The sequence below is a fragment of the Fusarium verticillioides genome, chromosome 11, assembly GCF_000149555.1.
Source record: "Fusarium verticillioides 7600 chromosome 11, whole genome shotgun sequence".
NCBI lineage: Eukaryota > Fungi > Ascomycota > Sordariomycetes > Hypocreales > Nectriaceae > Fusarium > Fusarium verticillioides.
This window is the reverse complement of record NC_031685.1, coordinates 1644206-1670965: the sequence shown is the minus strand read 5'-3', so window position 1 is coordinate 1670965 and position 26760 is coordinate 1644206. Positions and strand designations below refer to the sequence as shown.

Genomic DNA, 26760 nt, shown 5'->3' with positions numbered 1-26760 from the left:
AAGGGCGACAAGGGACCCAGAGGTAAAAGCCTGCAATCAGCATGGAGGGGCATGCACAGGTCATGATTCGTTACCTCGTCCCCGTGGCCCTGGCAAGGGATATTACGCATGTGTAAGCATGAACAAATCTTAATTCTTCGGCAAACAACCAATCTCCTCCATGGGCCATACTAAATAGGGCAGATACTTCTCTCCAACAGAAGCATATATTCGCGCCATAATATGACTGACCCAACCGCTCAGCCACCATTGACTAGGCAATTTGTGCAACAAGACACAGAAGTAAGAAAGGACAACAAGGGCTTCCGGTTCTTCTTCCGCCACAAACTCGAAGAAGGCCTTGGCTGGGACAGTCCAAGAAAAGATGTCGACCAAGTCTTTATCACCATCCGTCTCATAGAAAACACCATACGTCTGGTTCAACGCGCGAAGCGTATCTTGGTAGATAGAGCGCTGTACTGGATCTGTAATCGTCTCATCGATGAAGGCCTTGAGCTGTTGCACATAGTCTATTTCGAAGACACGCTCCCTGATTTTGAACCGTCTGCGCGCCTTGGATAGAAGGGCTGAGAAAGGGCCGAGGGAGAGCGTGCTGTCGCCCAACGAGGCAAAGCTTGCGCACCCGTTGATCAAAACCACCCAAGGAGGATATGGGCCGTCTTCTTTCTGTGGGGTTTGTGCGAACGCTGCATAATTTAGAGCAGGCATGACGAAGAAGAAATGCTGGAGGAACTTACAGTAGTAGATAGTCAAGATGGAAAATGCAAAGAGCTCTTGAGCGTTGGCGTTGTCGTAGGCGTCGATGAATGGAGCTGCGATGCTGAGTGCCTGGTTGTGATACACAATAGCCCTTTCGCGGAGGAGCTCCTTTCGTTCCGTTGAGAAGTGGCTTAGGTGGAGTGCTGAGACAGACAGGATTGCCAGCATGGCATAGTCACATTTGAGACAAAGCCTCACAATGCGGACTCGCCAGAGATCTCGGACTGCCACATCGTTGCTGAGCGTTGCATAAGTCGACGTGCAGAAGTTATGCATGAGCTCCAGGTCTAATAAACCAAGACTTGGCGCCGTTGCAGATGGCGGCGAGGTAACTGGCGTGGCGTGGTGCCTGATATGGATCGGGACAGTATAGTGGCATTCTTCACCTCGTCTCTCGCAGTGAGCGCAAATAGGTTTCTCTTCTCCACACTAAAGAAAATTAGACAAGGACCTTGCATATGGAAGAAGGGGACAAAGGCTGGATTGAGACTTACTTTGATGCGTCTTAGCTTACAGGTCTGACATCCCGTTCTCGATTTTCTGTGCCCTCGTTTTGTCTTGGAGCCTCGATGTTCCGAGGTTCTTGATGAGGGCAGCGGTGTCGGTGTACCGCTCGACATGTCCAATACCAGTATTCTGGATCTTGATGGGTGGAAGGCTAAAAGGCTCGGGATGGAAAACGAGAACGAGAAAGAGAGATCCGAACGGGCACTGGAATAAAAGGAACGGGGCCAATAACCCCGGGCATCCTTCGCGAACGACTGCAACGTCTAATTGGCTGCAGCTGACGATTGTGGGTGTTTCGCGTGAGGATCTCGTTTAGCCTCGTTTTCGTTCCGCTATGCGAGCCAAGAATTGACTTTAGCCTATTCTTTAGACCAATGACAGTCAGGGGGGCCGGGGGAAACAAACTTAGTTCTTTTCGATGCAGTTCATGCCATAATATCGCCGTATCATCATGCGGTTATGTCGGTAGGGGAAAGTCTCGGTTCCAGGCCATGGCCTCACATAACAGTTAGAACTAAGTTAAAGTGCTAATAATAATTAGATAATTATATTAGAGGTATTTTATAATACTGTAAGAGATACCCCCTATGCATAACGCTTTGGTTAACAACAGACCAAGAGCTATAATCATTCCAGTAAATTCACATCGCAGGGCCCTCTCATTCCCATACTCATAAGACGAAATCTAGCTAATCAAATGGGTTCAAGTAGAGAGACAATCAATATCCCAACAAATGGCGAGATAGCAGTGTGATATCCCGTAGCCAGGGACTCCTTCTCTTCCTTCACATGCACATCATTCTTCTACCACTCCTCAACCATCTCAACCGCCGTATTATAGTCTGGCCAAGGCCTCACACCAGGTTTTATCATAGAGTTTGGGTCCTTATCTTCCACAAACCCAACCTTGCCACGATACTCGGCATCACTCTCGTTACTCTCTTTCCTATCAACCCCAAACCCACAGACTACGGCTTCAGTATCATCCAGATCGTCATCATTGTCGCAGTCATCTAGAGCTCCGGGACAACAGTTCATAGCAGGCGCCCAGACCCAATATCCGCGTTTCCCTTTGCGTATGACCCAATATGAGTTTCGGTATGGTATAACTGCATGTCGCTGCAAGTGGACATATTCCATTGTTTTAGAGTCCGCCACATCTTGCACTGCTTCTAGGGTGCTTTTCTTATTCTCCAGGGAAGTGTCGAGGGGTTCATTATTAGACTTGGCCTCGGTTGAATTAGCGATGATGCCTATCTTGGTGTTTTTGATTCTGCAATTACCCCTGTCGTCACCATTTTCCTTTGCTCTCTGTGCTGTGCAGTTGACTAGTTCAGCGACACGAATCGAGCTACTCTGATCAAAGTAGCCTTTGGAGTCACTTGACAATTCTAGCTTGAAGGCCTGGCAGTTGCGCTTTGATAGCGATCGAGATGCGGTTGGGAAAAACACAAGGCAGAAGATTATGAAATTTATTGCCGTGATTTCGGATTATGTGTATAAAATGGCCGGTGATTTGGAGACTCCCCGGGAGCTTGATCAAGTCCTTTTATGCTTTGTGTTGCTGCCTTTTCTTCTAAATGGCCTCCAATCTTCCAGCCCTCGTCGCTTCAATGACGTTGGCCAAGGCGGCGCGGCTGTATAAAGACCTATGAAACCACCCTGATCAGAGAATCAAGATCACCAACGTTGTCAATACCCCAATATTGACGCTTCCGAGCTATCAGGCTGTTATTCTACTTGCTTTCCTCATTTTATCTAGGTTCCTGCCACTCTGCGTGATTATTGTAGCTACGGGAATTCCATATTCCTTCTTTAATGCGTCAGCCGCAGAGATGTTTTATTTGCAGTTGAGACTGATGGCTAAGAGCTTAAATTAAGAGACAGAACTCAGCGTAAATTTTATTATGATGTTAAGCCTTAAGAACTCAATGTCGTTGGGCCACTATGGCACGCTCTTTCCTCAGCCGACGTAGAGTTTGAAAAGTATATCTGTTCCATTGTTACAAGGGTTTGGTGGAATATGGACTTGTCAATTACCATTCTAGATAAAAACGAATAAACAAGCAACAGATGACCAAATGGCCGCCGTTGACATACCATAATATCTTATCGCCCCAGACTCTACATCAACCCGACCCCATTCAGCAGCAATTTGACGAGCCTTCTGATATTCTGGCCACGGTCTGACCTCAGACTTTGTAACACCATCTTCTTCCTCCTCCTCCACGAAACTGACATTGCCTGCATATGTAGTGCCATTGCCATCCGTCGAATTGCTCTTAAGCCTAAAGCCGCAAACCACAGCCGAGTTACCGTCCAAGTCATTGTCCAAATCACCGTCACAACCTTTCGGATATCCCCGCCAGCACCGTATCTCAGGCGTAAAAGTCCAATATCCATATGTCCCATTCGGCGTTGTGTTGGAAGGGACAGTAAACGGTATCACGACGAGTCTTTCCAGGGTAACGCCCGATAGGTCGACACTGCCCTTGACAGCTTTGATGATGGCTTTTTTGTTCGCCATGGAGGTATTGAGGTTTGCTGGTGATGGTGCTCGATAGGTTGCGCCGTCGGTGCTGTTGATAGTTGTGTTGGCGATGATGCCCATTTTGTAACGCTGGATGTTGCAGTTTCCTTTGCCATCGCCGTTTTCCTTGGCCCTTTCGACGGTGCAGTTCACAGTTTCTGACACGCGGATTGGTTGGCCCGTCCTGGACCATCCATTGGGTCCTGGATCGGTGAGATCGAAGGATTCGCAGTCACGCTTGGACAACGAGGCAGCGATCGATGGAAAGGCCAAAAGGAGGATTAATTTCAATAACTTCATGGCCATGTCTGCGTGAACTTAACAGCGATCTCATCGAAACTCCCTTCTTGCCTGTTTGTACTATCCCTTATATTTATAATATGCCTCGATTCAAAAATGGCCCCCAACGAGTTGAGCCTGTCGAGGCATACTTATGACGTTAGCCAAGACTTTAGCAATGGCTTCAGGCCTCTCGAAAAAATTGATCAAACACTAGTAAAGCCTGAAAGGGCAGTGCGGGGCATCTCAAGTTATAGGTGCAAAAAAGCATGAGACCAGATTTGTTGGTGAATTAATAACAGTTCGTTTAGTTTACAAGGATGGTGTTCCTCCTGGCCCTCAGGCTTTTAAGCTTGATTTTTGCTCGTATAATTGCTTCAATTCAGCCATCTTCAATCAGCATAGCCCCTTGGTCATCTCGGCATACCCTAACCTATTTGGGTCATCCCTGTGCTGATCTTGGAGCAGATGACGTTGGTAGGACTCGAGTTGAAGCGTTTCAGGCTACTCTCCGTCATATTCCAACGTCGTGTTGCAAATCGTATGTCCTGCAACTGATATCTTTGGAATATGGCTGGAGCCTGTCTTACTTTGCCTTTACCAGCCAATATCTTGGTTTGAAGTATTGCCCACTTAAAGCTGGGCATTACAGTTGAGCAAGCAAAGAGGCTTGTCCCTCCCATTTAAACCTTTCTTTTGTCGCCTTGAGCCAGAGTTGGGGTATAGATAAAGAGTATGGTAGAACAGGAACTCTGAGAACCTTTGAGAAATATCGGTTTGGCTACCGTCGCTTCACTGACATCACGTCGGTGGTCAGATGAAAGCGGTATATTGGAGCTCATTGCCGGCTTCATCTGGACGATAGGATATCAATCATCGGAAGAGGCTCGGGCCGCTCCGATCGTAGCCACCCACTCTTTCTTACTGCGGAAGAGAAATCGTGTTGTACCCTATCAGGTTCCAATTGTTAAATGTTGTGGTCATCGAAATCACGGATTGTGGAGCGGCTGCACATGCATGGCCATAGATCTGTGGACATTTCTGAATTCTGATATCATGTCTCCGATCCCTTGAACTACTTGCCCAGGCCCTTTTTCATAAAGGGTTATCCCAAGATACATGTAGTCCTTTAAAAGGACTGGGTATGATTGTTGTAGCGGTGTATCCAGTCTTGGTGAACATGGGCATAGACTCCTTATGTTTTCCATGTGACCTCAACATCGCTTTCGGAAATCGATCTCGCATTATACGCCACACGTTTCAAACCTCATCTCCAGGTTCTTCCTGTAATTCTGATACGCTGATTCTTGAGAAGCGGTGAGTATTATCAGCATGCAATGCTGGTCCGGGGAGATCATATACCACATGCGCTGAGACAAGCAGATACACCGGTCCCACATTTCTATGCATACGAGCCTTTATAGAAGATTGTCTTACAAGAGTTGAAGGCAAGCAGATATCTCAGTCTCACTGGTCCTCCTTCAACGATGCTGGTGGCTTTCACATTCGCCGATTCAAGTCGGAAAATAACGACCTGGTTGCATCGCCTAGATGCAAGTTTCAGATGATTTGTTTTGGATGGCCAGAGTCCGAGACCTTGTTGTTCGCTTGATACGCTGAGGCCTTCCGTTTCCTCCCAATAATCCATAAGGAGGATGACCTGCATTCAATCAGTCAACGCTGGGCCGCATCATAGTTATGCACAAGATACACCGCTTCGTCGACTTCTCTTCTTATATAAGGAGCTTTTTTCCCATGATGCGCACTGAATCTTAACCTTATTTGCAACTCATCCCCTATTCACCTTATATCTTTCAGCTTCTATCAAAACCCAGTCATCATGGCCATTCCATATCCCGAGGGAGAAGTCTTCTTCGCGCGCAGCGTCCTACGCAACAAAGACCCCGCTCACTACCAGGCCGACAACCCCGAGCACTTCTACTCCCACTTCATGGTTGAGTACATCTGGAACGTCGAGGCTGACCACGGTTCCAAGAATGCAAACTCCTGGACCGGTCACTATCACCAGCGCTCTCCCTACGCCATCGTCACTGGTAGTAGTTGGAACACCCACTACGGAAACTGGAAGCAGTTGCCCTTCAGCTACGGCCCTCGTGAGACAGATATCAGAAGACGTCTTGAGCATAATCTTTGCACGAATGGGAATCGGTTCAAAAACCATGAGAAAGGGGATGCTGCTGAGGTAAGTACTTGCCGTGCTGTTGCGTTATAGGTACATACTGATGCAGACATCACTAGGCTTGGTTTATGACCATGCCGATGCCGACCAAAGAGGAACGATGGGTCTGGATTGATGTAAGTCTCATAGCCAGTGGGCTTGCTTCTCTGATACCAGTGATACTAAGCCCTGTCATAGCTGCTTGCCCGCATTCGAGCCATTTACATCCCTGTAGCATTCTCAGCTAGCAAAGACCATCCCAATCTCAGCATGTGGCTACAGGTATCGTTCACGCAGAACAGAACCGTGGACATCTGGCGCGGAGGCTCGACTTTCATGGGTCACGAGACAAGCACCACCAGTGGCCTTAACGTATGGCGTGAACATACCATCGGGTTCGACATCACGGGTTTGACTGAGCTTTTGAGCTGCCCTCGTCAGTTCCGCAAGGTAAACCCCTACGAAGCCAAGTTCATCAAGCTTGTCCATCGCGACAATATCCGAACTGTGCCTGTTAGAGCCTCGTACAGCGATGCGTACGATTTTAGCTGGCTTACCATTGCACAAGCGCACAGCGGTCTGAACATCGAGTGGGGTAAGGGCGAGAAGGGAAGTTGGTTTGAGGATTTCTTCAAGAACGCCATTACCTTCGGTCTAGGATTTGTTCCGGGCGTTGGACCTCTCCTCTCCATCGCATTTAGCCTAGGATGGACGGCCGTCGTCAACCCTGATCGGTTCATGTACGAGCTAAGCCTCTGGGCGCCGTCGGTCAAAATCCCGGAGCTGTTTGAGGATGACGTTCGCAAGAACTCGGCCGAGATCAGAGGACTTACCCATGAGTCCTTTTGGAATCTGGGGCCTGCTGAGGCTCTGGCTGAGATTAAGAAGTTTGAGGAAGAGGAGGAGAAGCAGCACAAGGTTTCGGGAGAGGTTAAGTCATACTTTCAGCTGGCGCATGAAGTACTCCGTGTTGACGAGGCGAAGTATGATAAGGATGCTGATGCTAATGAAGAGCCTGGCGAGGTTCTGGTGGAGGTACCTCCTCAAGAGGGCCCCATTAATGGCCAGGTTGCAGGAGACAAGGAGTAGGGTCAACAGCGATAGTTATGGATTCAGCAACTCTGTCAGTAGATCAACTCTTCTGAGAGTAGTCTTGCAAATAACTTTAACAGAATTCGTCGGACATTATTGGCCCCGTGCCACTCGTCTGGATGCTGTGCTCCGCAATACCACTGGGTGGATATCTTGAAGGGCACCCGTTCCGCGAAAAGAATGCGGATCCTGAACCTCAAGCGAAGCTTGATAAACGTTATACTATAATCGGGTTATTGCGGAGTTGTACTTAAGCTTATCTATCGACCTACCTTATTCGGCAATTCTATATGCTCATCAACCCCAGTCTCCAGATTATCATTGATGCCAAGCATACCCCTCAGTTCGTAAGTCAGTCCATCGTATCAACTAGGTTAGAATGCGGAGGTAATTGGTAATGGAATCCTACTTAATGTCACAATATTTAAATGCAATGTGACGATCGTCTTTAAGCGATGAGCGGATTCAGAATAAGTTCCGATCAACGACCGAGGGCGATGCGATGCGAACGCAATGCGTCGCATTTAAAGGTCGGTGTTCCCTCAGAGTAAAATACAGCATTACCGTTAAGGCTTTGACGACTGTTGGGTTGGTCTAGAGTCTTCCGAAAATGGCTAAACGAATTATTACCGTCGCGGCCCTCGTATCCGTTGTCGCAGGACAGTCTGGTGGCATTCAGAGAGGTCTCCAATATGGCGAGAACTGGGCACCTACCACCAAAGACTCCGACCTCGTCTCGGCCAACTTCCCCGACGTCAACATTATGCTCCGATCACCTGCGTTTCTGAACCCTGAGAAGGTCCCTGCTCGGTTCTCAAACGGCACCGAGGGACCTACTGACGATATTGAACTCGGTCAAAGCGCCAATGTCAACACCTACAAGATACCTGCTAACGTCGTGAAGATTACTTTATTCGCAATCTGGCTCAGAAGCATGACTGGATGTCCTATGAATCGGCAGCTTTTCAATCCGAAGAAGGACGCGCCATTCCATATGTCTTCCTGTCCCTGCCAAACACCAACTCGAGCAATGATAAGCTTCGCATCTATCTCCAAGCTGCAATCCACGGTAATGAGCCCGCTGCTGATGAGTCCGTCCTTGCGTTCCTTGGTAAGATGGATGCCGAACCGGCGTGGGCAAAGTCGATCTTGGAGAAGATGGACATCAAGATCCTTCCTCGATATAATGTCGACGGTGTTGCATACTTCCAGAGACAGTTGGCATCAAATCTCGATCCCAACCGAGAACATCTGAAGCTTATGCGCGGCCAGTCAAGGGAGATCAAGCGAATCGTCAGTGAATGGAACCCTCACATAGCGCTCGACATGCGTAAGTGCCCATTAATGCCTATCAACTGCCCCAGCTAACCTTCGTTGCAGACGAGTTCACCGTGCCTACAATATACGGCGGCCACTACCAACACGGCGCCGACTCTCTGCTGTCGGGCGGCATCAACCCCAACATTCATCCCAAAATTCGAGAGCAACTCCTCGACTTCTTCATCCCAGCTGTCGGGGAGAAGCTTGAGTCTCATGGTCTGAGGTGGGAGCCATATGTGACTGGGCCTTCCAACCGCACAGAAGGTTCGCGCATTCGCTTCACTGAAGCTGTGACGGAGGCACGCACTGGCCGCAATGCAGTCGGACTGACACAAACGATTTCATTTTTGCTTGAGATGCGAGGTATTCGTATTGCCAATCAACATTTCCAACGTCGTGTTGCGACTGCTCTCATCAAAATCCAGACCATTCTTGAGTTAGCGAGGGATAACGCTGAGAAAGTCAAGTCGGTTGTTGAAGATGCCCGTGATGAGTTCGTCAACAGCGATGAAGATATCGTCATCACCGATTCATATGTCCCAGAGAACAGAACATTTACCATGATCGACACTCGCAATGGTAGTGTCGTTCAAGTGCCCATTGACTTCCAGCGCACTACCCCATCGATCGCCAATCTCACCAGGCCCCGACCTGAAGCTTATGTTATTCCACGAACTTGGTCTGACGTTGCCGAGAGGCTCGAAATCTTGGGCCTGAAAGTGGAAAGGATGAACTACGAGTTTCGACGGACCTTGGAAACCTTGACGATTGAGTCGTCGGTTGTTGAACCAGAGCTGTATGAAGGCACGTATCTCAACACGGTCACCACCAACTCAACTAGTCGAGAAGTTGTGCTGCCGGTCGGAAGCTACTACGTTAGCACGAGGCAACAGAATGCGGCTTTGGCATTTATTGCTCTGGAGCCGGAGAATATTGATAGCTATGTCAAGTTCAACATCATTCCTGTCGAAGCGGGGATGGAGTATCCTGTATTTAGAATCCCGCGAGACTAAGCTCACGAGAAGCTGTCGACATGATAGTCTGGTTATAGCAAAAGGTCAGAACTAATAATTCACCTGTATCAAATAATAACTCTGATGCGACGAGAGACGACAGTAAGCGTAGATCTTATTGTGCAAAGACTAATTTCCAGACACCAGTAGTATAACAGAAATAAAATCGAACAAGTTCCCAACGAAGACAATTAACTCCAATCCTTCGCCCATAACAGCGACCTTAACTCATTTACACGGTGCTGCGCGTCAATAGAGACTTCAACCTCAGACCCAAAACAAACACACGATGGCAACGACTCAGTGTCCCCAAGGCCCCTCAGTATCACGGAACACCTCCTCCCACCACTCCTGGTTCGGCCCCTTGGGCGCCTTCTTCGTATGTCTACAAATCTCCCCAAACTTCATCTTATCCAACCTTCCAAACGCGTTATCAACCATCTGTCTCGGGTACCGACTCTCATACTCCGCCGAAACACCCCAGTACCTGACCCTCCCATGGTCTGTCTTGACCGTCGCAAGAGGATCTTCAGGTTCACCCTTCTTTTGGATCTGCATCTTGAGAAGCTCTCGAAGGTGGTGGTAGTACCATGGTTTGTCCCACCATGTTGATCGGCGTCGCTTGAGACCGTGCATACCGTTGTGGTGAAGAATGACGGGGACGGTCTCGAGGAAGAAATCGGCGTAAAGGGACATGTTGTTCCAGTCTGCGTCTGGTCGGATGAGCTCCAGTGGATTCTCTGCATTCTTGATATCCTCCGGTAGACCTTTTAGTCGTGTTGGTGAGATACCCAAGTCGGCGGAGTATTGATCGATGAGTTTCTGATCACCCAACGTGACGAAAGCACCGTGGTCGCGACCCTCGTCATCTTGAGTCCACTGAGTCTGCATCGATATCTGTTGACCGTAGTCAAGACCGATGCCATACTCAAGCTTTTTGTCCAGCATGTCTCGCATACCACGTCTGGGCCTTCCCTTTTCTCTCTGGAATTTCCGAAAGATCTCTTGCTCCACGACGACTTCACCAGTGAGAGCTTGTTCACTGTGCATCTTGATTCCCTCTCCGATACCAGCCTGCATGGTAAACAGAGATCGACGGAACAAGCGACGCATATCGCCAGCGGGGCCGATATAGACACCACCGTTGATCCATCGCGGCCTGTTTGTCTGCCAGTGCTCCCCATCTTTCTCTGTATCGGGGCCATAGAGGTCCTTTCGCTCTGGACTCTCAGGCCACTTCTCACATTGGATGTTGATGCCTTTGTCGACTAGACCAGAATAGCACTTCTTGCCAGTGGCCACGAGGATAGTCTGCTGCATCGGCATCTTCCCCTTCTTATTCCACTGCTTGCGCAGCCTCTCATTGGCCTCCTTATTGATCCTGTGATATCGCTCGAGCATGATCTGCGCAGGCAATTGGAACCAGACATCGTGGCCGTCAACCATGAGTATGATATCATCTTCACTCAATCTCTCAGACGGATGCGCATCAGGGTGCAGAACTGCATCGAGATAGTCGACAATGCCGGGAATTTTGGGCAGATTGTGACCACCGTTCCAGTGAGAAATGAGTCTGTGATCAATTCCCCAGTTGATGATGACGGGACTGGGGTAGCCGAGCGCAAGGGCGGTGACGACCGTTTTGCAGAGGTCGGGGCTTGGAGATGTAGCGGGTACGACGAGGGCGAATTTACGGTCCTCGTCACGATATTTGTGACGGTGATGCGACCAGCTCGAGCTGTCCATTTCCCAGCTCCAGGGACTCAGAATAATAAGTGATAGAGCCGAAATGATGAACGCGACGGCGGCGATATGGGCCCTTGGAATTTTTCGAACATTGGAGGGATCTGGGAGATTCTGGAGGCTGGGGTGATTTAAAATCTTGACGACAATTGGAAGTGCTAGGAGTGTTGACAGTGTCGGCAGTGTCGGAAGTTTTGGGAGCTTTTCAGCCCCCGTTATCTCCAACTTGACGGCCATAGCAAAAGTTGCAACTCAATTGAACAATCAGAAAAAAGCAGCGCGGTGGCTGCAGCCTTATGTTTTATGACCAAACAGCACGTACATGCCTTGTGACCAAGGGAAGGGCAGCGAAAAAGGGGGTGAAATTCCAATTCATTTGTGCCACAATTGGTGGCGCTTTCTTAGCTATTCAGAACCAGATATCACAGGCTGATGGTGGTGGTGTCTCATGTAAAGTCTCAGGGTGCGATAGGGATTGCTATCTGGGGAGTCCGGAGTGGTATTTGTTTGTGCAAGGGATCATTTAAGGCGTCGCCTAGATGCGTGCTACTGGCTTGGCGGGGGATATGTCTTGGATGTGAGGTCCGAGCGGGGATAAGATTCCGATGGCGAGACAGGGTCCTGAGGGTTTACATTTCAGTTGGACTACCCTGCAGCTTTCGGATTTTTCAACAACATGGCTGTTTTAACAATGGACGGTAATGGCTTAATGCAATAGAAACTGTTATCTCATAATCTATTTCTCTGATAGCATTTTTCAATTGATTTCATTCACTATCACAATCGTTCGTGGTTTCCCATCCCAATCATTTGAAACGAACACGTCAGTGCTGGTAACGTCTTTTTGCCATCGAATCGTTTGATGCAGCTTGATGTCCTTTCCCAACACTTCTAATGTGGATATGCCGGGTTAGTAAGAAAACACTGTCAGATGCTGAAACTACCCTATAAAGTTTGACTATGAGAGCATCCGATGTAATTGGTGTTGTTTGTGAATATGAAGTGAAGGGCAGGGATTTATGTAGAGATTCCGCGGGCGGAATTGTGGACCGACTTGGTAACCAATAGAGAGTTCCTACTGGAGTTATTTTGACGCGGAGAAAAGAGCCAACAACCGTGACACTAGCTGCATGTAACAAGAGTTATGAGAGAGGAAGAAAACACTAACACCTTTAAGAAAAAGCCTAGAGAGCCTTGTAAAGAGAAATAACCCATGATGATGCCAAAATATAATCCACCAAGAACAAAGCTGTTAGTAGCCCTATTAAAACATTATCAACCCGGCGTTTTCTGAATCGAGCCAAGCGCTTCACCTGAAGACTAACTCTAGGCTGCAGTGGTTTAGACCAGCGAACGCACCAATGAATCACCATCAGAGCATTTAGTCATCCAATCTCCCCTAAATCCATGCGTCCTTCATAATCACGCGAAGTATCGTCTCAAGATCTCAATTCCTTTAAACTTTTCTTCTATTTTCGTGCGATTGCAGTCAAAATGTCAACGAGAAGGAGCGCCAGAATTCGCAATATTGACTTGGGCGTCAATACGAAGCCAGCTCAATCTGCACCTGCGCCTACTGCCTCACCAAAGAGAAAGCGTAAGGCCCCGGCCGAAGACGAGCAAGATGAGCCGACAACGAAAGGCAAAAAGGCACCACCGAGAAAGGTAAAAGCGACAACATCAAAATCCAAGGTCAATACTACAGCCGAGAGTGAGATCCAGAAGGAGACGGTGCCAGTTCCTGATGATGTCTTGTCAGTTCTGCCAGCCGAGATACTCCAACAGATCCTGGAAAGTGTCAGTCTCACCAATTCCAAGCGCAAAATCTCAAACACTGACAAGCTCAGGTCAATGACCCAAAAAGCATGGTCAAGATGGCCTGCACCTCTAAGCGATATTACGCTATCGTAATGGCCATCATCCATAAGCGCATCTCCGTCTCAACCTCCTTCTGGACGCATATTCCCCACGTCATCCGTCGCATTGAACCCCATCTAAGCATAGCCCAAAAGAAACAGCTCAAGAGAGAGTGTAAGTACAAAGGCCAACAAGAGAAGTTCTCAACTCTTCTCGATCCAAACGCTGTGCCTCCTTGTGCCAGCAATGTCAGGCAGATGATCATTGGAGGCATTGATCCTGGCAAGAGGCATAAGCCCTTTGTGTTGAGATACTTTGAGGAAGTCTTGAAAAACCTTCATAACTTGGAGGTCTTCGATGCCGAAGACCTTACTGAGTAAGTAATCCTCCCCATAGCCATCTGGTTATGCTAATGAGACTCAAGGCCAATGGCGGAGAATCTTTCTAAATTGAAGAATCTCAAATCTATACGTCTCCACCCTCACCAACGTACCATAAAGCCTGAAGCTATGGCTCCACTCGGCAAACTCGGGAATCTTGAGCACATCTCCATCGAAGATTTGTCTTGGGACAGGATCATTGTCACCGACGAACGACCCTTTCAGAGCATGCTACTCAACTCCCTATCAACTCTTCAGAGCCTAGAGGTTCGAACATCCATATATTACTCTGACTTTCTAGGGGATTGGGAAGACAAACTTAAAGCTCGTAACCCTGATGCTTTGGAACAACAGCATGATTTCACGGCGCTCAAATCACTGACGTTACGTGGGATAAGCTTCGAAGGTAAACACCGTGAAAATGTGATGCGGAATTTCACAAGAGCTTTTGACTTTCTCAAACTCAAGGAACTGACGCTCATGGGTCTTGAAGTGGGACAGCTCAAGTTCTTCAAATATCTCGAAGATCTGTTTACCAAAGGTGGCAAGGGAAGCATTCACCTGAGAAAGCTGTCTTTGCAGATGACAGAGCCTGGTTACAAGTCAAACTACGCCGAGACAGAGGTATACCTCGAAGGGATGTATCGATTCGTCTCGTCCTTTGACTCGTTGACTAGCTTGGAGATACATGATTACAACTTGTACAACTCGGCAGTGCAGCCTAACCCCGGTCTTTCGAGACGGCTGTTGCAGTCGGTTGTGAAGCATGCGGGGCTCGAAACACTGCGCTTTCATTATCGGCATTCGGGTAGTGAGGCATGGGACATACCATATGCCTCAGCTGAGTCCGTGGAAATCTTGACCAAGAACCTACCTTCACTACGGGTCTTTGAGATTGCGCCCCAAGAAGATAACCTTGTAAGTTGTTGCACCCGTCTTTCCATGAAGGTTAAACTGACGAAGATAAGGATGCTATGGCCCGCGCTCTATCACACGCCAAGAACTTGAAAAATCTACTCTGCCCCAACTTCAAGAGCTATTACGACGATCGAGAAAACGCCCACTTGAATCTAGCTAAAAGCCTCCTTGGGGGATTTCTGGAAAACGCTAGTAGCTGTGAGAAATTCGCTTGGGAGGAGCATTATAAGCTTAGACGCCTCACCATGGGCTGGACAGACTTGCGTATTGGATCTGGACTTAAGCCGAAGAAGAATTTTGAAAAGCCTGTTAAGATCGAGAAGGCCGATCGTATGGTGATGGTACAGAATCTGCGGCCCAAGAAGTGGGGAGACTCGAAGCAGGTGTATTACACTGCTGATAGTCGATGGGTAGATCATATTACGAGGCCGGATCGTCGCGAGGGACCGTTGCAGCTTGTGTATGATGATTGAGGATTGGTTACTGTTCAGTTGTGTTATGCAACGAATGGAGTAGGAGGTTGGATACTACATGGTTAGTTTGCGAAATTAGAGTATATCAAATCCAGCTGAAATTGCTCTAAATAATACGTTTTCTCAAGTGGCTATCTGCGACCCATGTCCATCCTAGAAACTCAATATGAGGTGATCAATCACACCGCAGTCCTTTTCCTCTCCGCCAGGCAACTTACTTACAACCCAAACAGGCGACTCAAGCCGTAACTCGACCTTCTTGTTTCCATCCTCCTGCACACTCCAAGATACTGTAGCGGTATTGCTCGAACCAAGCGCTACCTTTGCCTTCAACTCTGGACTTAAGTTCAGTCTCGGCGAAAACAAGATCTTGCTTGACCCTGGAGCTATGACGTGCAGACCAGCCAGCTCGGCACAGTACTCATAGATAGGAACACTGCCCCAAGCATGACAATCGGATCGCTGTCTCACATCATCCTCTTCCCAGGTTGTGAGGTTGTTTGCCAACATCTTTCGCCAAGGGTCCCAAACACTTCCCCATGCTGACTCGTAGACTTCGTCTCCAGCGAGAGCAAACGCACGTAGAGCATAAAACATCATGACATAGGAACATTTGGAAAAGGTTGGATCGGAGAATGACTCTTTCAGAAGGCGCTGTCGTTCCTCAGGGTTTGCGGCGCCGCTGAGGACGGCGAATACTTGACAATGCTGCGAGTAGGCCCCATCGGCCGCGATATCAGCCGTCGAATCCGTGAAGAACTTCCCGTCGAAGCAATGAGTCCGCAAAGCCTTAATTACGGATGCCGCGCGAGATTCGTACTCGTCCGCGTATCCAGGCCGACCGACATCTCGTATCAACCGAGCAGCCTGCTTCAGGACATAAGCGTAAAGCATACTGAAGTACGTATGTCGATTCGATTCCCGCCCGGATGTTGGAACTCCCTTGTCAGGATGCGTGTCGGTTGCACCCCACGAAGTTACCCAGTCGACATATTGCCATATATCTTCTGGAAATCCGCTAACGAGACCTAAGTCATCAATGTGAGACTCGAAGTACTCAAAGACACCGTCGATTCGAGGGAGGAATGATCGTGTATATGCTGTGTCGCCGAAGTAGAGATGGTGGTCACAGATTTGGAGAACCCAATACAGGGAGAAGCCAGCGATGATCTGTGGTACGTGGGAGGGGAAGCGAGACTGTGTTAGGCCCTCGGGTGTCACGGATGCAGCGAAGTTGGTGATTGTTTGCCTCATCAATCTGTCGTCGCCAGAGAGGAGATAGTGAAATAGACCGACGGAGCGAGAATCGCCTGAGTACCTAGAGATCGGTTAGTCAGAACAATCTGGCATGGGGATTATACTGACTGGAGTTGCTCATAGAACGGGCAATCTGAGTAACCATCAAACATGCAATTTCTCATAGTCCTGATGGAAACGTCCCATATTTGTTTGGCGTCCTTGTCTCCTGGGTCCTCCCAGCTTGCTTTGACTGCAAGAGGGTAATTGACTTGAGTCGCATTAAAAGAGGATAGCTCGACGGGTTCGGCCCCGGCTGTGATCTCCCATTGCATAACGCGAAATGTTTTAAACCAGAATGGTTCGTACACCACGGTCTGCGACGCTGGTAGGTCAAAGGTTATGTCATCGTAAGGACCTATGATATGGCCATTGGTGGCATCCAGGCGGTCAGACTTTGATCTAAAGAATGGATAAGAGCGCGGTTCGTGTTCGTAACCTTCGCTGTAAGTAATCTTCAACCTGATCCGGCTCTTTTGCGCCGCTTTGAACGTCCAGCGCAGAAATGCCGTTGAATGCACATCCGCTTGGACCTCGAGCGTATGTGAGGATCCAGCTGCCAGAATGAGAGGACGCTGACGAGAGAGGTATGCAACCCAGTCATCAGAGATCGAGCTTCCGACGTTCTTTCTGACGGTGTTGACAATGGCAGGAGTTTGTTCTGGAATGGGGATCACGCGAGATCGAAGACGCCATGGCGGAAGCTCTCCGTTGAGCGTCTTGATATTGTATGGTACTGGTGTGACTTTCTCTTTGGCAGGGCTTGGGACAATATGTTCGTTGATCTGATGGGAGTTAGTATCCTCCTACAAGATGAAGCACAACACTCACATGAAGGAAGACATCATCCGGTCTTCCCATTGGAAACAGGATCGAGTTATCCTCTTCAGCCAACCAGCCTTCTCGAGAGTCAAGACAGATAGACTGCCCCTCCGACTCAACACTACCGATAACAGTCAATCCAGGGAAAGCGGTTCGCTCAAAAGGCATTCCACCCCGAGAAGCCGCAAAGTAACGGATCACCACGAAGGATATCTCATTATCGCTTTGTTTGAGGTGCGGAGCAATGTCGAGCGAGTCATAATACCAAATCAACGGACTGCCTCGGGCTGGGCCAACAGCTACTCGGGTACCATTGATGATGAGCTTGTATCGCGTGTCGGCTGTGAAGTGGAGGAGCGCTCGGTTTGGTTGAGATGGGAGAGTAAATTTGCGACTGAATGTGACGATGCGCGCGGCGGTGTTTTCTTTGGAAGAATCGATCCAGTCGGGAATCCAAATCCAATTGGATTGGAGCTGATTGATGATCTGCGTCGCGAGTTAGTTTAATGGTACGTACGTAGACTAAAAGAGGACAGGATAGCGGTTACTTGTTGTTCCTGTGATGGCGCCATTGTATTACCTCGCGGTACGGTAGCTGCCTCACTGCAGTGAGGAGTCTTGCAAGCAAAATATGTAAGGCTATATGAAGTTAATACTCAAGAGGTTACTCACATTACTGCTTCCATTTAGAAGCCCGTATCGCTTCGGGTCATGTCAAAGCGAACATGCGTTCAGTGCGGGGGCAATTGATCGAAGGAACATTTGCTAGCACTCATTAGTACAGGGCGTCAGTTGATCATTTCCGCATTCATGGCGCTAGCTAACAGTGAGGGGAAACGACATGCTCCAATTGAACGGGTCGGGCATCGGGGTAAGTAACTGCGGATCATTATACCGATAACATATTCTTTCTCTTACGACTAATAACTAAGCTAACCATATTGTACTGCGCAGCTATCAGCTTTGCAGTCCAACCCTGTTAGTGCTCAGAGCCGGCGCGCGCCAGTCTTTATCTCCAACCACTGACTTCCGACTGCTAAAGCAGCCACCATGCTACATGTTACAGCATCACCAGGAGAGCCTCGGAAGCCTGGAGAGTAAAAGTCGCCTTTCCTCCCGAGACAGTAGCCGACTCAGTCGTACTCTGACCTTGAATCTTGCACGATCCATTCTCAAACGTCTGCCCCGCAACAGTCGGACTCTGGCCGGCATCGACTCTGGACGTGGAAGCAGCGGCAGTGAGTCTCTTGGCTGAAACAGTGGAGCCAGAGAGTCCTGTTAGAGTGAAGGTCTGAGAAGAACGAGTGCCAGTGGTGTAGTAGTCAGAGTTATACAGAAGAACCCTGACAGGTTTGTCGTCTTTGTAGATGGCATAAGCTGCGTATCCGGTCGTCTGATCATCCAACGGGGCGATCTTGTCGGCGCCGGCGAGAGCCATGGTAGCAAAGTAAGCACCAAAGTAAGGAGAACCCATAGAGTACCTGCCCCACCAGCAGTACTGGCCTGTTGGTCGAGGTGTTAGTTTCTGTAAGGATTCGCGAGACGTGTTTACTTACAATTTCCGATGGTGCCGTGGTGGAAGTACAGAGTCTTCAAAGCGTTAGTCACAGCGCTGGAAGAGATGAACGGGATTTCGTACCTCTGTACCCATGATCAGGGATTGCATGACATAGTCGAGAAGCCACAGTCCAGCACCATAAGTTGGGCTGATACCTCCACCGCCCTGGGTAGCTAAGGACATCTTATTAGCCATGGCAATGGCTTAGCCGGGACAATTGACTTACCAGAGTTGGTCTCTCCAAAGACATGAGGCTTGCCCTTAGCCGACGCGGCTGCAACCTCATTAGCAAAAGGCTTGATCTGTGAGGCAATAGCGCTGTGGCTCATCAATTTTGCTAGATTGGCTGTGCTCTTGGACTGCGGGTAGTTGTGCGAGCAGTACTGTCTGACATAGCTGTTGGCCTGACCCTCGACCGCAGTCAGACCAGCGATGCTCATCGGGCTGGTTCCGAAGAACACACCAGCGGAGATGAGGTTGGAAGCGGAGAGATTACCGCACACGGCATCTTGCCAGGATACTTCGCTGTTGTAGTCCGCTGAAGCTGTCCAGGAAGAACCTTGAGCGATCGGGTCACTGCTGCTGAAGACTGGCAAATAGTTAGTGGCGAGTAAATGCCGGGCAGGAAACGGAACATACAGTTAGGTTCGTTGCCCAGTTCAATGGCATGAAGACTGCCAATCTGATCAACCGCCTTGGCTGCAGCAGCGACGGTGTTTGCAAGGTTATTGAGGCGACGATTGAAGCCTATGGTTACTTTCCCATCGTACGTGCCTGCTAAGGACATGAAAGACGGTCCGAAGGTTAAGGTGCTTGGCGCATCTCCAGCGTTGGCCACTGTGTAAGTGACCTGTTGGCTAGAGGATGCATCGTAGGTAGCCCGGTCCCTGTTCAGTATATTAGAAGCGACTAAAAGATCGACAATATCATGCATACTGCGTAGTTCCACCGATTCTGATGGGCGGCCAAGTTCCCGAAAGGTCCTTCAAGTTCTGCAGACAGGTCGAGGTGCTAGCTACATCGTTCCAATAGCCTGGGAACGCGAAGAACTCAAAGCTGCAGATTATCAGCAAGTTTATCTTACGTCGGTCGTAGTATGTCTACTCACGAAACGCCAACTGGGGTATCGGAAAGCTGGGCGCTCGAGTTGGCCGGCGGCGAAGATGGCACGTTGAAAGACAAGCCCGAAACAGTGGCAACCTGGGCGATAAGCCAGGCGGTGCTAAGACGTGAAGCCATTTTCAATATATAGTTGAGAGTGAGAGATTTATGGAGTATTGTCAGGATGGTTTCTGATAGCCCTTTATTCTACGTGGCATTTAGCTGCCTTTTATCCGCAAGACTTAACGGCTTCTGACCTATTTCGTTGATCGTCAGCGTCAAGTCACTTGTAAAACTTCAATACCGTGACTGCACACCGTGGTCACTAACACCATGAAGCAAAGCATACTAGAGCAACCCTGATCCTGGAGAACAAGGTCTAAACCATACATTTTCCCAGACTCACTCTAAATTCGGGCTTCTCGCCGTCTCTTTTTCGAACCCTGCGCATCTTAATCTCAGTCTTATGATCATCAACAGATATTTAAAGCATGGATGATCTTGCTCGGCTCAAACGCAACCGAGTGCAACAAGCTTCCTGCGCTGCATCTTTGACCCGAGAAATGTTCAGCTCGGTCATTGTTCAGACGAAGAGGGTGTAGATGATCAAGCCTGTTATGCTCTCTAGTGGTATGAACTCTCGGATATCGTTGCCGTGATATCCTTGACAGTCGCATGTGATTGGATCTGTTAGAGCGTCTGGCTGTCGTATACTAACGGACTGGTTTCCGCGGCCCCAGTCACACTCAATCATTCCCCCTCCACAGGGGGGTTTTCCCTTCTAATTTAGACGCTAATCTGAAGGGAGCCAGCCTGGGAGCGGACAAGTCTGGGGCCCCGCGTTCTGTTGTGGAGGAATCAGAATTAAAAATACGACATCGTATCGCCAAGTGGTTTTCCATAAAGACTGATCGAGGCCAAGATCTTGGCTGCATCAAGTCAGATCTGCATTGCCAGAAAAAAAGAAAACATCGTCAAAATGCAGCAAGCAAAGGCTCACACGGAGACCGTCGAAGACACGGGCGAAGGACTTCTTATGAGGTCCAAGCTTGATGATCTGAGTGTTTGGCAGAGTGTTCGCAGGTTCAAACGAGTGGGCTGCATCGCTATGCTTGCAGCCTTCTCAGCCTCTCTCGACGGCTACCGTAAGCTTTGTGTCTGGCCTTGACATTCAATTATCCGCTAATCAGTATTCGCAACAGAGATCAATCTTAACGGTGGAATCGTCTCCAATGCTGGATTCATACGACAGTTTTCGACCTCTGGCACCACGATCATCGCGGGTAAATACATCTCGGCATGGGGAGGTATCCAATCAGCTGGACAGACCATTGGTCAAGTCGTACGTCGATCTTCATACTCAACATTTCGGATCATGTGTTGACAATGTCTGTAGCTTCTTCAATATGCAACTGAACGCCTCGGTCGCAAGGCTGCGATGATGATTATCTGGGTTGTTCTCACCGCGGTACGTACGCCACGACATCTACAAGAATTGGCACTGATCACTTTTCTTCATCAAATAGAGCGTCTTCGCCGAGTCATTCGCAACACACTGGCAGCATTGGCTTGTGGCAAAGCTATTCTCTGGCATGGGTGTTGGTATGCTGCAATCAACCATGCCACTGTACCTATCTGAGATCTCGCCTACTCAGCTCCGAGGTTTCTTCATTAACGCCTACAGCTTGTAAGTCATGATACCTTTGCAGGTCCAAATGGACAGCGGTAATAATTGTTGAATAGCTGGTTCGTTCTAGGCCAGCTCTTTGCGTCGGTGGCCCTTAAGGAGCTCAAAGCAAACGACCCGCTCGATTTCCGAACCCCGATTTACACTCAGGTGAGTAACCAAGACTCGTTGTTCGAGATCGAAGAAGAGTATCGATATTAACACCAATTGTAGTGGGCGATGATCGGGTGTATCCTTATCGCATTCCTTCTCATCCCCGAGTCACCTTGGTGGTTAGCAAGCAAGGGCAAGGTCGAGCAGGCTTCTCAAGTCCTGAATCGATGCTTCGCCAATGTCGAAGGTTATGACATTGATCAACAGATCGTGAGTACCTACCTAGTTTCATGATTTCCAGCGATGCTAATTCCGGAGTAGGAAATCATGACTTGTACCATTGCCCTCGAACGCCAACAAGCTGAGCAAAATTCCGAGCTGGGACCCTGGGCTGTGTTCAAGGGTCGCAACCTGATACGATTCATCATTTCCGGTTGGCCCAAGATTACACAACAATTTGTCGGTTTGGCTGTCTTCAATACTTACGCGACATATTTCTGTACGTGTTTGCTTGACTACATGATTGCCTTATATCAAAGTCTTCTAACTTTCTTGCAGTCCAATATGCAGGAAACAAGGACCCATTCCTCGTGACCCTCATTCTGTCATCCGTTCAGCTCATCTCGATGATCGCTACAGCAACACTTACGGATTCTGTCGGTCGACGACCTCTAACTGTCTACCCATACGCCGTCACTGTCGTCTCTGTCCTGTGCCTGGGTATCATTGGCTGCTTCGACTATACAGCCAAGGCTACCAGTTCGCTACTTGTCAGTATGATCTCAACAGAAATGCTTCCCGCTTGGCTAATAAGTGCTCTACAGATCTTCTTTGCTTGCCTCGCTACGTTTTCCACGACTGGTGCTTCAGCCATCGGCTACGCCTACGCTGCAGAGATTCCACAACAGCGCCTCAGGGCCCAGACGGCTGGTTGGTCGCTAGCTGTGTCTAATTGTATCGCTATCATCTTCAGCTTCTGCACCCCGTTGATGATCAATGGATCGGCCAAGTGGGGCGTCAAGACTGGTTTCTTGTAAGTATCATTTACAAGATCTTGATGATTTATTTGTGGTTGCTGATAAATGCTTTCTTAGTTTCGCTGGTACCGGCACTGTTGCTGTCGTCATCGCCTGGTTCATCCTCCCGGAGGTGGCACGCCGAACACCAGCCGAGATTGATGAAATGTATGTCAAGTTCCATAGATGTTACATGTTTAGGTATTGGAAGCTAATGCTCGACAGGTTTGAGAAGAAGGTCAATCTCCGCAAGTTTGACAAGTTTGTCACAGAGGTTCAGGTCCACGCACATGAGCTTCAGGACAGGAAGAAGGTGGCTGATGAGGTTTAATGGCACTCACAATAGAGCAAAGGATTTGTGTGTCGGGGGATTTTGTCTTCTCTTCTAATTAATGCTGTTATGGTCCTATCATTTATATATACTGCCCTCATCCAAACAACGTTCGTAGGTCCTTCTTATCCATAAGACTAATCCAACAAACATCCATAGTCCCGCGAGGCACTTCATCATAAGCTGCCCACAGTTCTTTCGTAAATCTTTCGGCAACTTCTATTGTACCAGGGTGCAAGCATTCTTTAAAGAGACTCAGGCGCCGCAAGATAAACGCTCGCCCTTTGCTTACATCGATAGCCACCTGTGAGACAGATAATGGGTCCTCCACCTTTTTCTCACGTTCGACTGGGTCTTTCAGAAGCTCGAGGTAGTCAAGAATACTTTCCATTGGCCTTGGCTTGGTTGGGCTGCTGCTGGGTCCCGTTCCAGGTGGGGAGGTCGGGGTATATCGAAGGCCAGTAGCAGCGCAAAGATACAATAGTGGCTGAATAGCGCAGCTCCCGGACTCTGATGGGATTTTCTCTAGCACTTCTATGAGCCGAAGAGTGAGGGGTATGATGCGTTTGTGCCATAGCATAATTATTTCTTCTTCATTGGGGTCTCCCAGTATAAGCTGGGAACGGGGCGCCAATAAGGCAGGGAATTGCTTGTAGAGTTGGAGCAGAGAGGCGAGTTGATAGCCTTGAGCAACGTGTAGAAGGTCAGCAGGTGGTGTGCGGTGGTCACCAGTATCATTGAGTAATGGTGTAGGAGAAAGCTGCAGCTGTAGCAACTCTACCTCCAATTCCTTTGCTTGCTCAATCTCTGGCGTCGGAGGAGGAGAGCCTGGTGCTCGTTCAGTAGTGCGACGTCGTAGGACCCTACAGAGGCGAACTGACCGCGTGGAGAGGGTCGCGCTTAGGAGTGAGACGCCTGTCCATGGATGAGGATCCGCCTCATAGGAGGACTGGCTATAAGTATCCATAGATACAGATCTTGGGGAGCTAGACGCTAGTACACTGACTTCGTGAATATCCGTGCCTGGTTCTGGATCATATATGAAAGATATCAACATATCCCAGTAGACGAGACTCTTATTGAAGAAATCCAGCTTGTCAGCATTTGCAGCGAATTGCTGCTGCGAGGTCCAACGAAGCAGCGTCTTCGCTTCTTGCAGAAACGGCCAACCCACCCGACGAGTATCCAGCCAACAAATTGTTGTACCAAGGCAGATTAGTGCAAACAGGATACCGGTTGGCATCTCATCGAGGACATTCTTTTCATTGAGCTCCTGGATCTCTGCCTGGACACTCAGCGTGGCTGTTTTGAGCAGATTCATAGCGGATTGCCTCATCTGCGGTAATCGTGCCGAGAGAAAACTAGCTGACATACTTTGAAGAGCGGTGAAGACGGGAGGCGAGCTTTGCCAAAGATCTTCGGCCATCCTTCTATTCATGTTGGACTTGGAGTCGAAGCCGGACCAGGCCGGACATACTTCATCGAACCAACATTTCAGAAGCCGCGTGGAGGGATCTGGGTCTACCCCTAGTGGTTGTACTTGACTGGAAAGACCAGGACCCAACCAGGGACTCTCTTGAGGTGATGTATCAAAGCTGAAGTCAGGTAGCCGGTCGAAAGTCGAAAAGTCAAAGGTCGGGGTCTCCATAACGATGGAGTCAAGACTACCAACGAATTCTTGATCAAACATGTTCGTCGAATCGAAGCCCAAAAGATCTGATAAGCCGATATCCTCTGACTGTGGCCAAAGAGCCATTTCACTGTGCGTCACTCCACCAACCTCCTCGCGGGTGTATTCATCAGCCGTCGGTGGACTCAGAGTAACGATAGATGGGCTGTCGTTCAGAGGCTTCGGTAACTTCGATTCCTGCTGTGATGTCTCACTCGCTATCATCTCGTGTTTGTAGGACCACCTCAAGGTTCGCTGAGGGTACCCGTCGCATAGCAAGCCTTTCTTTGCACAATTCGTGCACGTGGGCCTGCTCTCATCGCATTTGACCTTCCTTTGTCAGTATCCTGTAGACCATATAAGGTTCCGACGCCGTACATGTCTTTGTTTGCATGCCTGACACCCGCCTCGGGAGCGGCGCCCGCACGATCTCGTTTGTCTACCGCCGCCGCGTCGGGGCATAGTACCGTTAAAGTAATGAGCTCTTAGTATGATTTCTCGTACTATGCCGTTCTCAAGCTTTGGACAGTCTTGATCCGGCGGTTGACGGTCCGTATCAGGGAGGGGAAATGGATCGGCATACTTGATAAGCACGGAAGGGCGGGGTCCAAAGGGGCTAGAAAGCCGGAAACTACTACGGTACCCGGCAAACGGAATAAGATACCGTGATTTGGGCTAATCGAATTAGTACGTACGTTTTGCATCACCACTCGTCATCCGACTTTGCATAATGACTTAATTCAAGAGGGCGATGCTTTCTGATACAATTTTAAGCCTCCTTATCTCCATAGAGTCATTCTTGACATTCAAGATATAGAAGAGTCATACCTCGCTTCGGTAACGACGTGTTCAAAAACAAACGGAATTGTGAAGAAGCATATCGACTATTGAATTCGGCCACTTTCCACTTCTATATATACATGTTCTGCTTCCCGGGGCGAAAGATGTGTTTTCTTATTGCATAAATGCAAATGGTAGATGCCGCTCTATGTTTACTAGTTCATGACTCACCACTTTTGACTGATCATAAGAGAAACCTCGTATTACAAGCCATGACTGTTGGGAACTACAATAAGCTCTAGTATTCACTTCTTGCCTTATTTCCTTGGGGGGGAAAGACGTGAACTGTAGCATCATCGTTCTACTGGCAACAGTAACAATATGAAAACCTGCTCAAGCGCAGAGCGTTCCTTCTTGACCCTTACCAATCCAGCTTTTTAGAAGTGCCACAGTCCATGGCTTGGCAGACTAATGTGAGAATGAGCTAACGTGGCCTAAAGATGTGTGGAAACTCTCAACACGAGATGTTTACGCGGGTTTGACTTACTTCGTTCGGCTTTCGAGAGCTTTTCGTCACCATCTTGCTGCTTCAGCGCAGCGGGCTTAATTTCGTATCCTCGCAACGCCTCCTGACGCCGATGAATTTCGACCGCAGCAGCAATGTTTGCTTGGTGGCCTGTCACTAGTCAGCGTTACCACCATAAACTATTTGAAGCGGCGAAAGCTCACCGTTGCCAATTGCCTTTTCTCCAGAAGTGATAAGCTGCTTGTACTGGTTCTCAAAAGCTAGTAGGTTCTCCTGTATCTCTTTTTCAAGGTAATCTTTAGTAGTTCTATCAAATTTAAAAGACCCCTTGGGACTGTTGGTATAAATGTCGCAGCGTAGATTGGTTTGGTCAACAGTGACGGGAGAAAAGGTTAGTTGATACCAAAACGGCTGGCCAGATACTGAGTGTACTGTAGTGAGAGGAAAGTATTGGAGCTCTCCAGGTGAACTAGGTGTCGCCGGAAACGAGAGGTTGGAGTCCGTCAAAGTGGACTTAATTGGATGCGATGTAGTGTGTGGCTGGATGACTGTCGGTCATTAGTATCTGCGGGTAAACTAGACCGAGGCTGGAGATAGGATACTCACGGATGACCTTCCAGTTGAACTTGCCACTGAAGTCGATACTGTCTAGTAACTCTGCGTCCGGTCTAACATTGCCAAAATTTCTGGTTTCGAAGCCCATTGAAATGGCAGTAGCAGATGCGCCTTCTTGACGACTGACATTGACATGAAGGAAGCCTCTGCCGTCCTGCTTCGTGTGGATTTCGAAAAGGCTGTTCAAGCTCCTATCGAAACGAGGAGCTCCATTCA

At 48.8% G+C, this 26760-nt stretch overlaps 12 protein-coding genes across 12 annotated transcripts; 4 read left to right on the top strand and 8 right to left on the bottom strand.

Moving 5' to 3' along the window:
* Positions 1–66: 66 nt before the first annotated feature.
* On the bottom strand, positions 67–1379 carry FVEG_10599 (hypothetical protein; the record flags this gene model as incomplete). The annotated part of the gene is made up of 3 exons (XM_018899762.1): positions 67–686; positions 738–1188; positions 1254–1379. The coding sequence occupies 3 exons, from the start codon at positions 1377–1379 to the stop codon at positions 130–132; spliced, it is 1134 nt and encodes a 377-aa protein (XP_018757892.1). The 3' UTR covers positions 67–129.
* A 691-nt stretch (positions 1380–2070) lies between these two features.
* Positions 2071–2406, bottom strand: FVEG_16840 (hypothetical protein; the record flags this gene model as incomplete). The annotated part of the gene is made up of 1 exon (XM_018906079.1): positions 2071–2406. The coding sequence occupies one exon, from the start codon at positions 2404–2406 to the stop codon at positions 2071–2073; it is 336 nt and encodes a 111-aa protein (XP_018757893.1).
* An 896-nt stretch (positions 2407–3302) lies between these two features.
* On the bottom strand, positions 3303–4102 carry FVEG_10600 (hypothetical protein; the record flags this gene model as incomplete). The annotated part of the gene is made up of 2 exons (XM_018899763.1): positions 3303–3310; positions 3367–4102. The coding sequence occupies 2 exons, from the start codon at positions 4100–4102 to the stop codon at positions 3303–3305; spliced, it is 744 nt and encodes a 247-aa protein (XP_018757894.1).
* Positions 4103–5915: 1813 nt separating this feature from the next.
* On the top strand, positions 5916–7343 carry FVEG_10601 (hypothetical protein; the record flags this gene model as incomplete). The annotated part of the gene is made up of 3 exons (XM_018899764.1): positions 5916–6278; positions 6335–6391; positions 6453–7343. 3 exons carry the CDS (start codon positions 5916–5918, stop codon positions 7341–7343), a joined length of 1311 nt encoding a protein of 436 aa, XP_018757895.1.
* Positions 7344–7956: 613 nt separating this feature from the next.
* Positions 7957–9679, top strand: FVEG_10602 (hypothetical protein; the record flags this gene model as incomplete). Its single annotated transcript, XM_018899765.1, has 3 exons — positions 7957–8200; positions 8251–8676; positions 8727–9679. 3 exons carry the CDS (start codon positions 7957–7959, stop codon positions 9677–9679), a joined length of 1623 nt encoding a protein of 540 aa, XP_018757896.1.
* Positions 9680–9979: 300 nt separating this feature from the next.
* On the bottom strand, positions 9980–11425 carry FVEG_10603 (hypothetical protein; the record flags this gene model as incomplete). Its single annotated transcript, XM_018899766.1, has 1 exon — positions 9980–11425. One exon carries the CDS (start codon positions 11423–11425, stop codon positions 9980–9982), a length of 1446 nt encoding a protein of 481 aa, XP_018757897.1.
* A 1417-nt stretch (positions 11426–12842) lies between these two features.
* On the top strand, positions 12843–15181 carry FVEG_10604 (hypothetical protein). The gene is made up of 4 exons (XM_018899767.1): positions 12843–13219; positions 13270–13655; positions 13704–14577; positions 14628–15181. Exons 1-4 carry the CDS (start codon positions 12917–12919, stop codon positions 15048–15050), a joined length of 1986 nt encoding a protein of 661 aa, XP_018757898.1. The 5' UTR covers positions 12843–12916; the 3' UTR covers positions 15051–15181.
* On the bottom strand, positions 15178–17740 carry FVEG_10605 (hypothetical protein; the record flags this gene model as incomplete). Its single annotated transcript, XM_018899768.1, has 4 exons — positions 15178–16368; positions 16416–17131; positions 17178–17654; positions 17717–17740. The coding sequence occupies 4 exons, from the start codon at positions 17738–17740 to the stop codon at positions 15204–15206; spliced, it is 2382 nt and encodes a 793-aa protein (XP_018757899.1). The 3' UTR covers positions 15178–15203.
* A 488-nt stretch (positions 17741–18228) lies between these two features.
* FVEG_10606 (hypothetical protein) lies at positions 18229–19965 on the bottom strand (the record flags this gene model as incomplete). The annotated part of the gene is made up of 7 exons (XM_018899769.1): positions 18229–18671; positions 18725–18758; positions 18808–18899; positions 18953–19315; positions 19366–19613; positions 19663–19782; positions 19835–19965. 7 exons carry the CDS (start codon positions 19963–19965, stop codon positions 18229–18231), a joined length of 1431 nt encoding a protein of 476 aa, XP_018757900.1.
* Positions 19966–20806: 841 nt separating this feature from the next.
* On the top strand, positions 20807–22954 carry FVEG_10607 (hypothetical protein; the record flags this gene model as incomplete). Its single annotated transcript, XM_018899770.1, has 11 exons — positions 20807–20972; positions 21030–21169; positions 21224–21295; positions 21354–21514; positions 21571–21664; positions 21728–21877; positions 21929–22106; positions 22166–22377; positions 22432–22640; positions 22702–22791; positions 22849–22954. 11 exons carry the CDS (start codon positions 20807–20809, stop codon positions 22952–22954), a joined length of 1578 nt encoding a protein of 525 aa, XP_018757901.1.
* Positions 22955–23051: 97 nt separating this feature from the next.
* Positions 23052–24848, bottom strand: FVEG_10608 (hypothetical protein; the record flags this gene model as incomplete). Its single annotated transcript, XM_018899771.1, has 1 exon — positions 23052–24848. The coding sequence occupies one exon, from the start codon at positions 24846–24848 to the stop codon at positions 23052–23054; it is 1797 nt and encodes a 598-aa protein (XP_018757902.1).
* A 1023-nt stretch (positions 24849–25871) lies between these two features.
* FVEG_10609 (hypothetical protein) lies at positions 25872–26632 on the bottom strand (the record flags this gene model as incomplete). The annotated part of the gene is made up of 4 exons (XM_018899772.1): positions 25872–25897; positions 25951–26079; positions 26133–26477; positions 26536–26632. 4 exons carry the CDS (start codon positions 26630–26632, stop codon positions 25872–25874), a joined length of 597 nt encoding a protein of 198 aa, XP_018757903.1.
* Between the last annotated feature and the right edge of the window lie 128 nt (positions 26633–26760).

Excerpts from the sequence above, each read along its gene's own strand:
- FVEG_10604 (XM_018899767.1), top strand. The coding sequence starts at position 12,917 with ATGTCAACGAGAAGGAGCGCCAGAATTCGCAATATTGACTTGGGCGTC. Across the intron at positions 13,220-13,269 it reads TCCAACAGATCCTGGAAAGT|GTCAATGACCCAAAAAGCAT; the intron begins GTCAGTCTCACC and ends TGACAAGCTCAG. Across the intron at positions 14,578-14,627 it reads CGCCCCAAGAAGATAACCTT|GATGCTATGGCCCGCGCTCT; the intron begins GTAAGTTGTTGC and ends GACGAAGATAAG.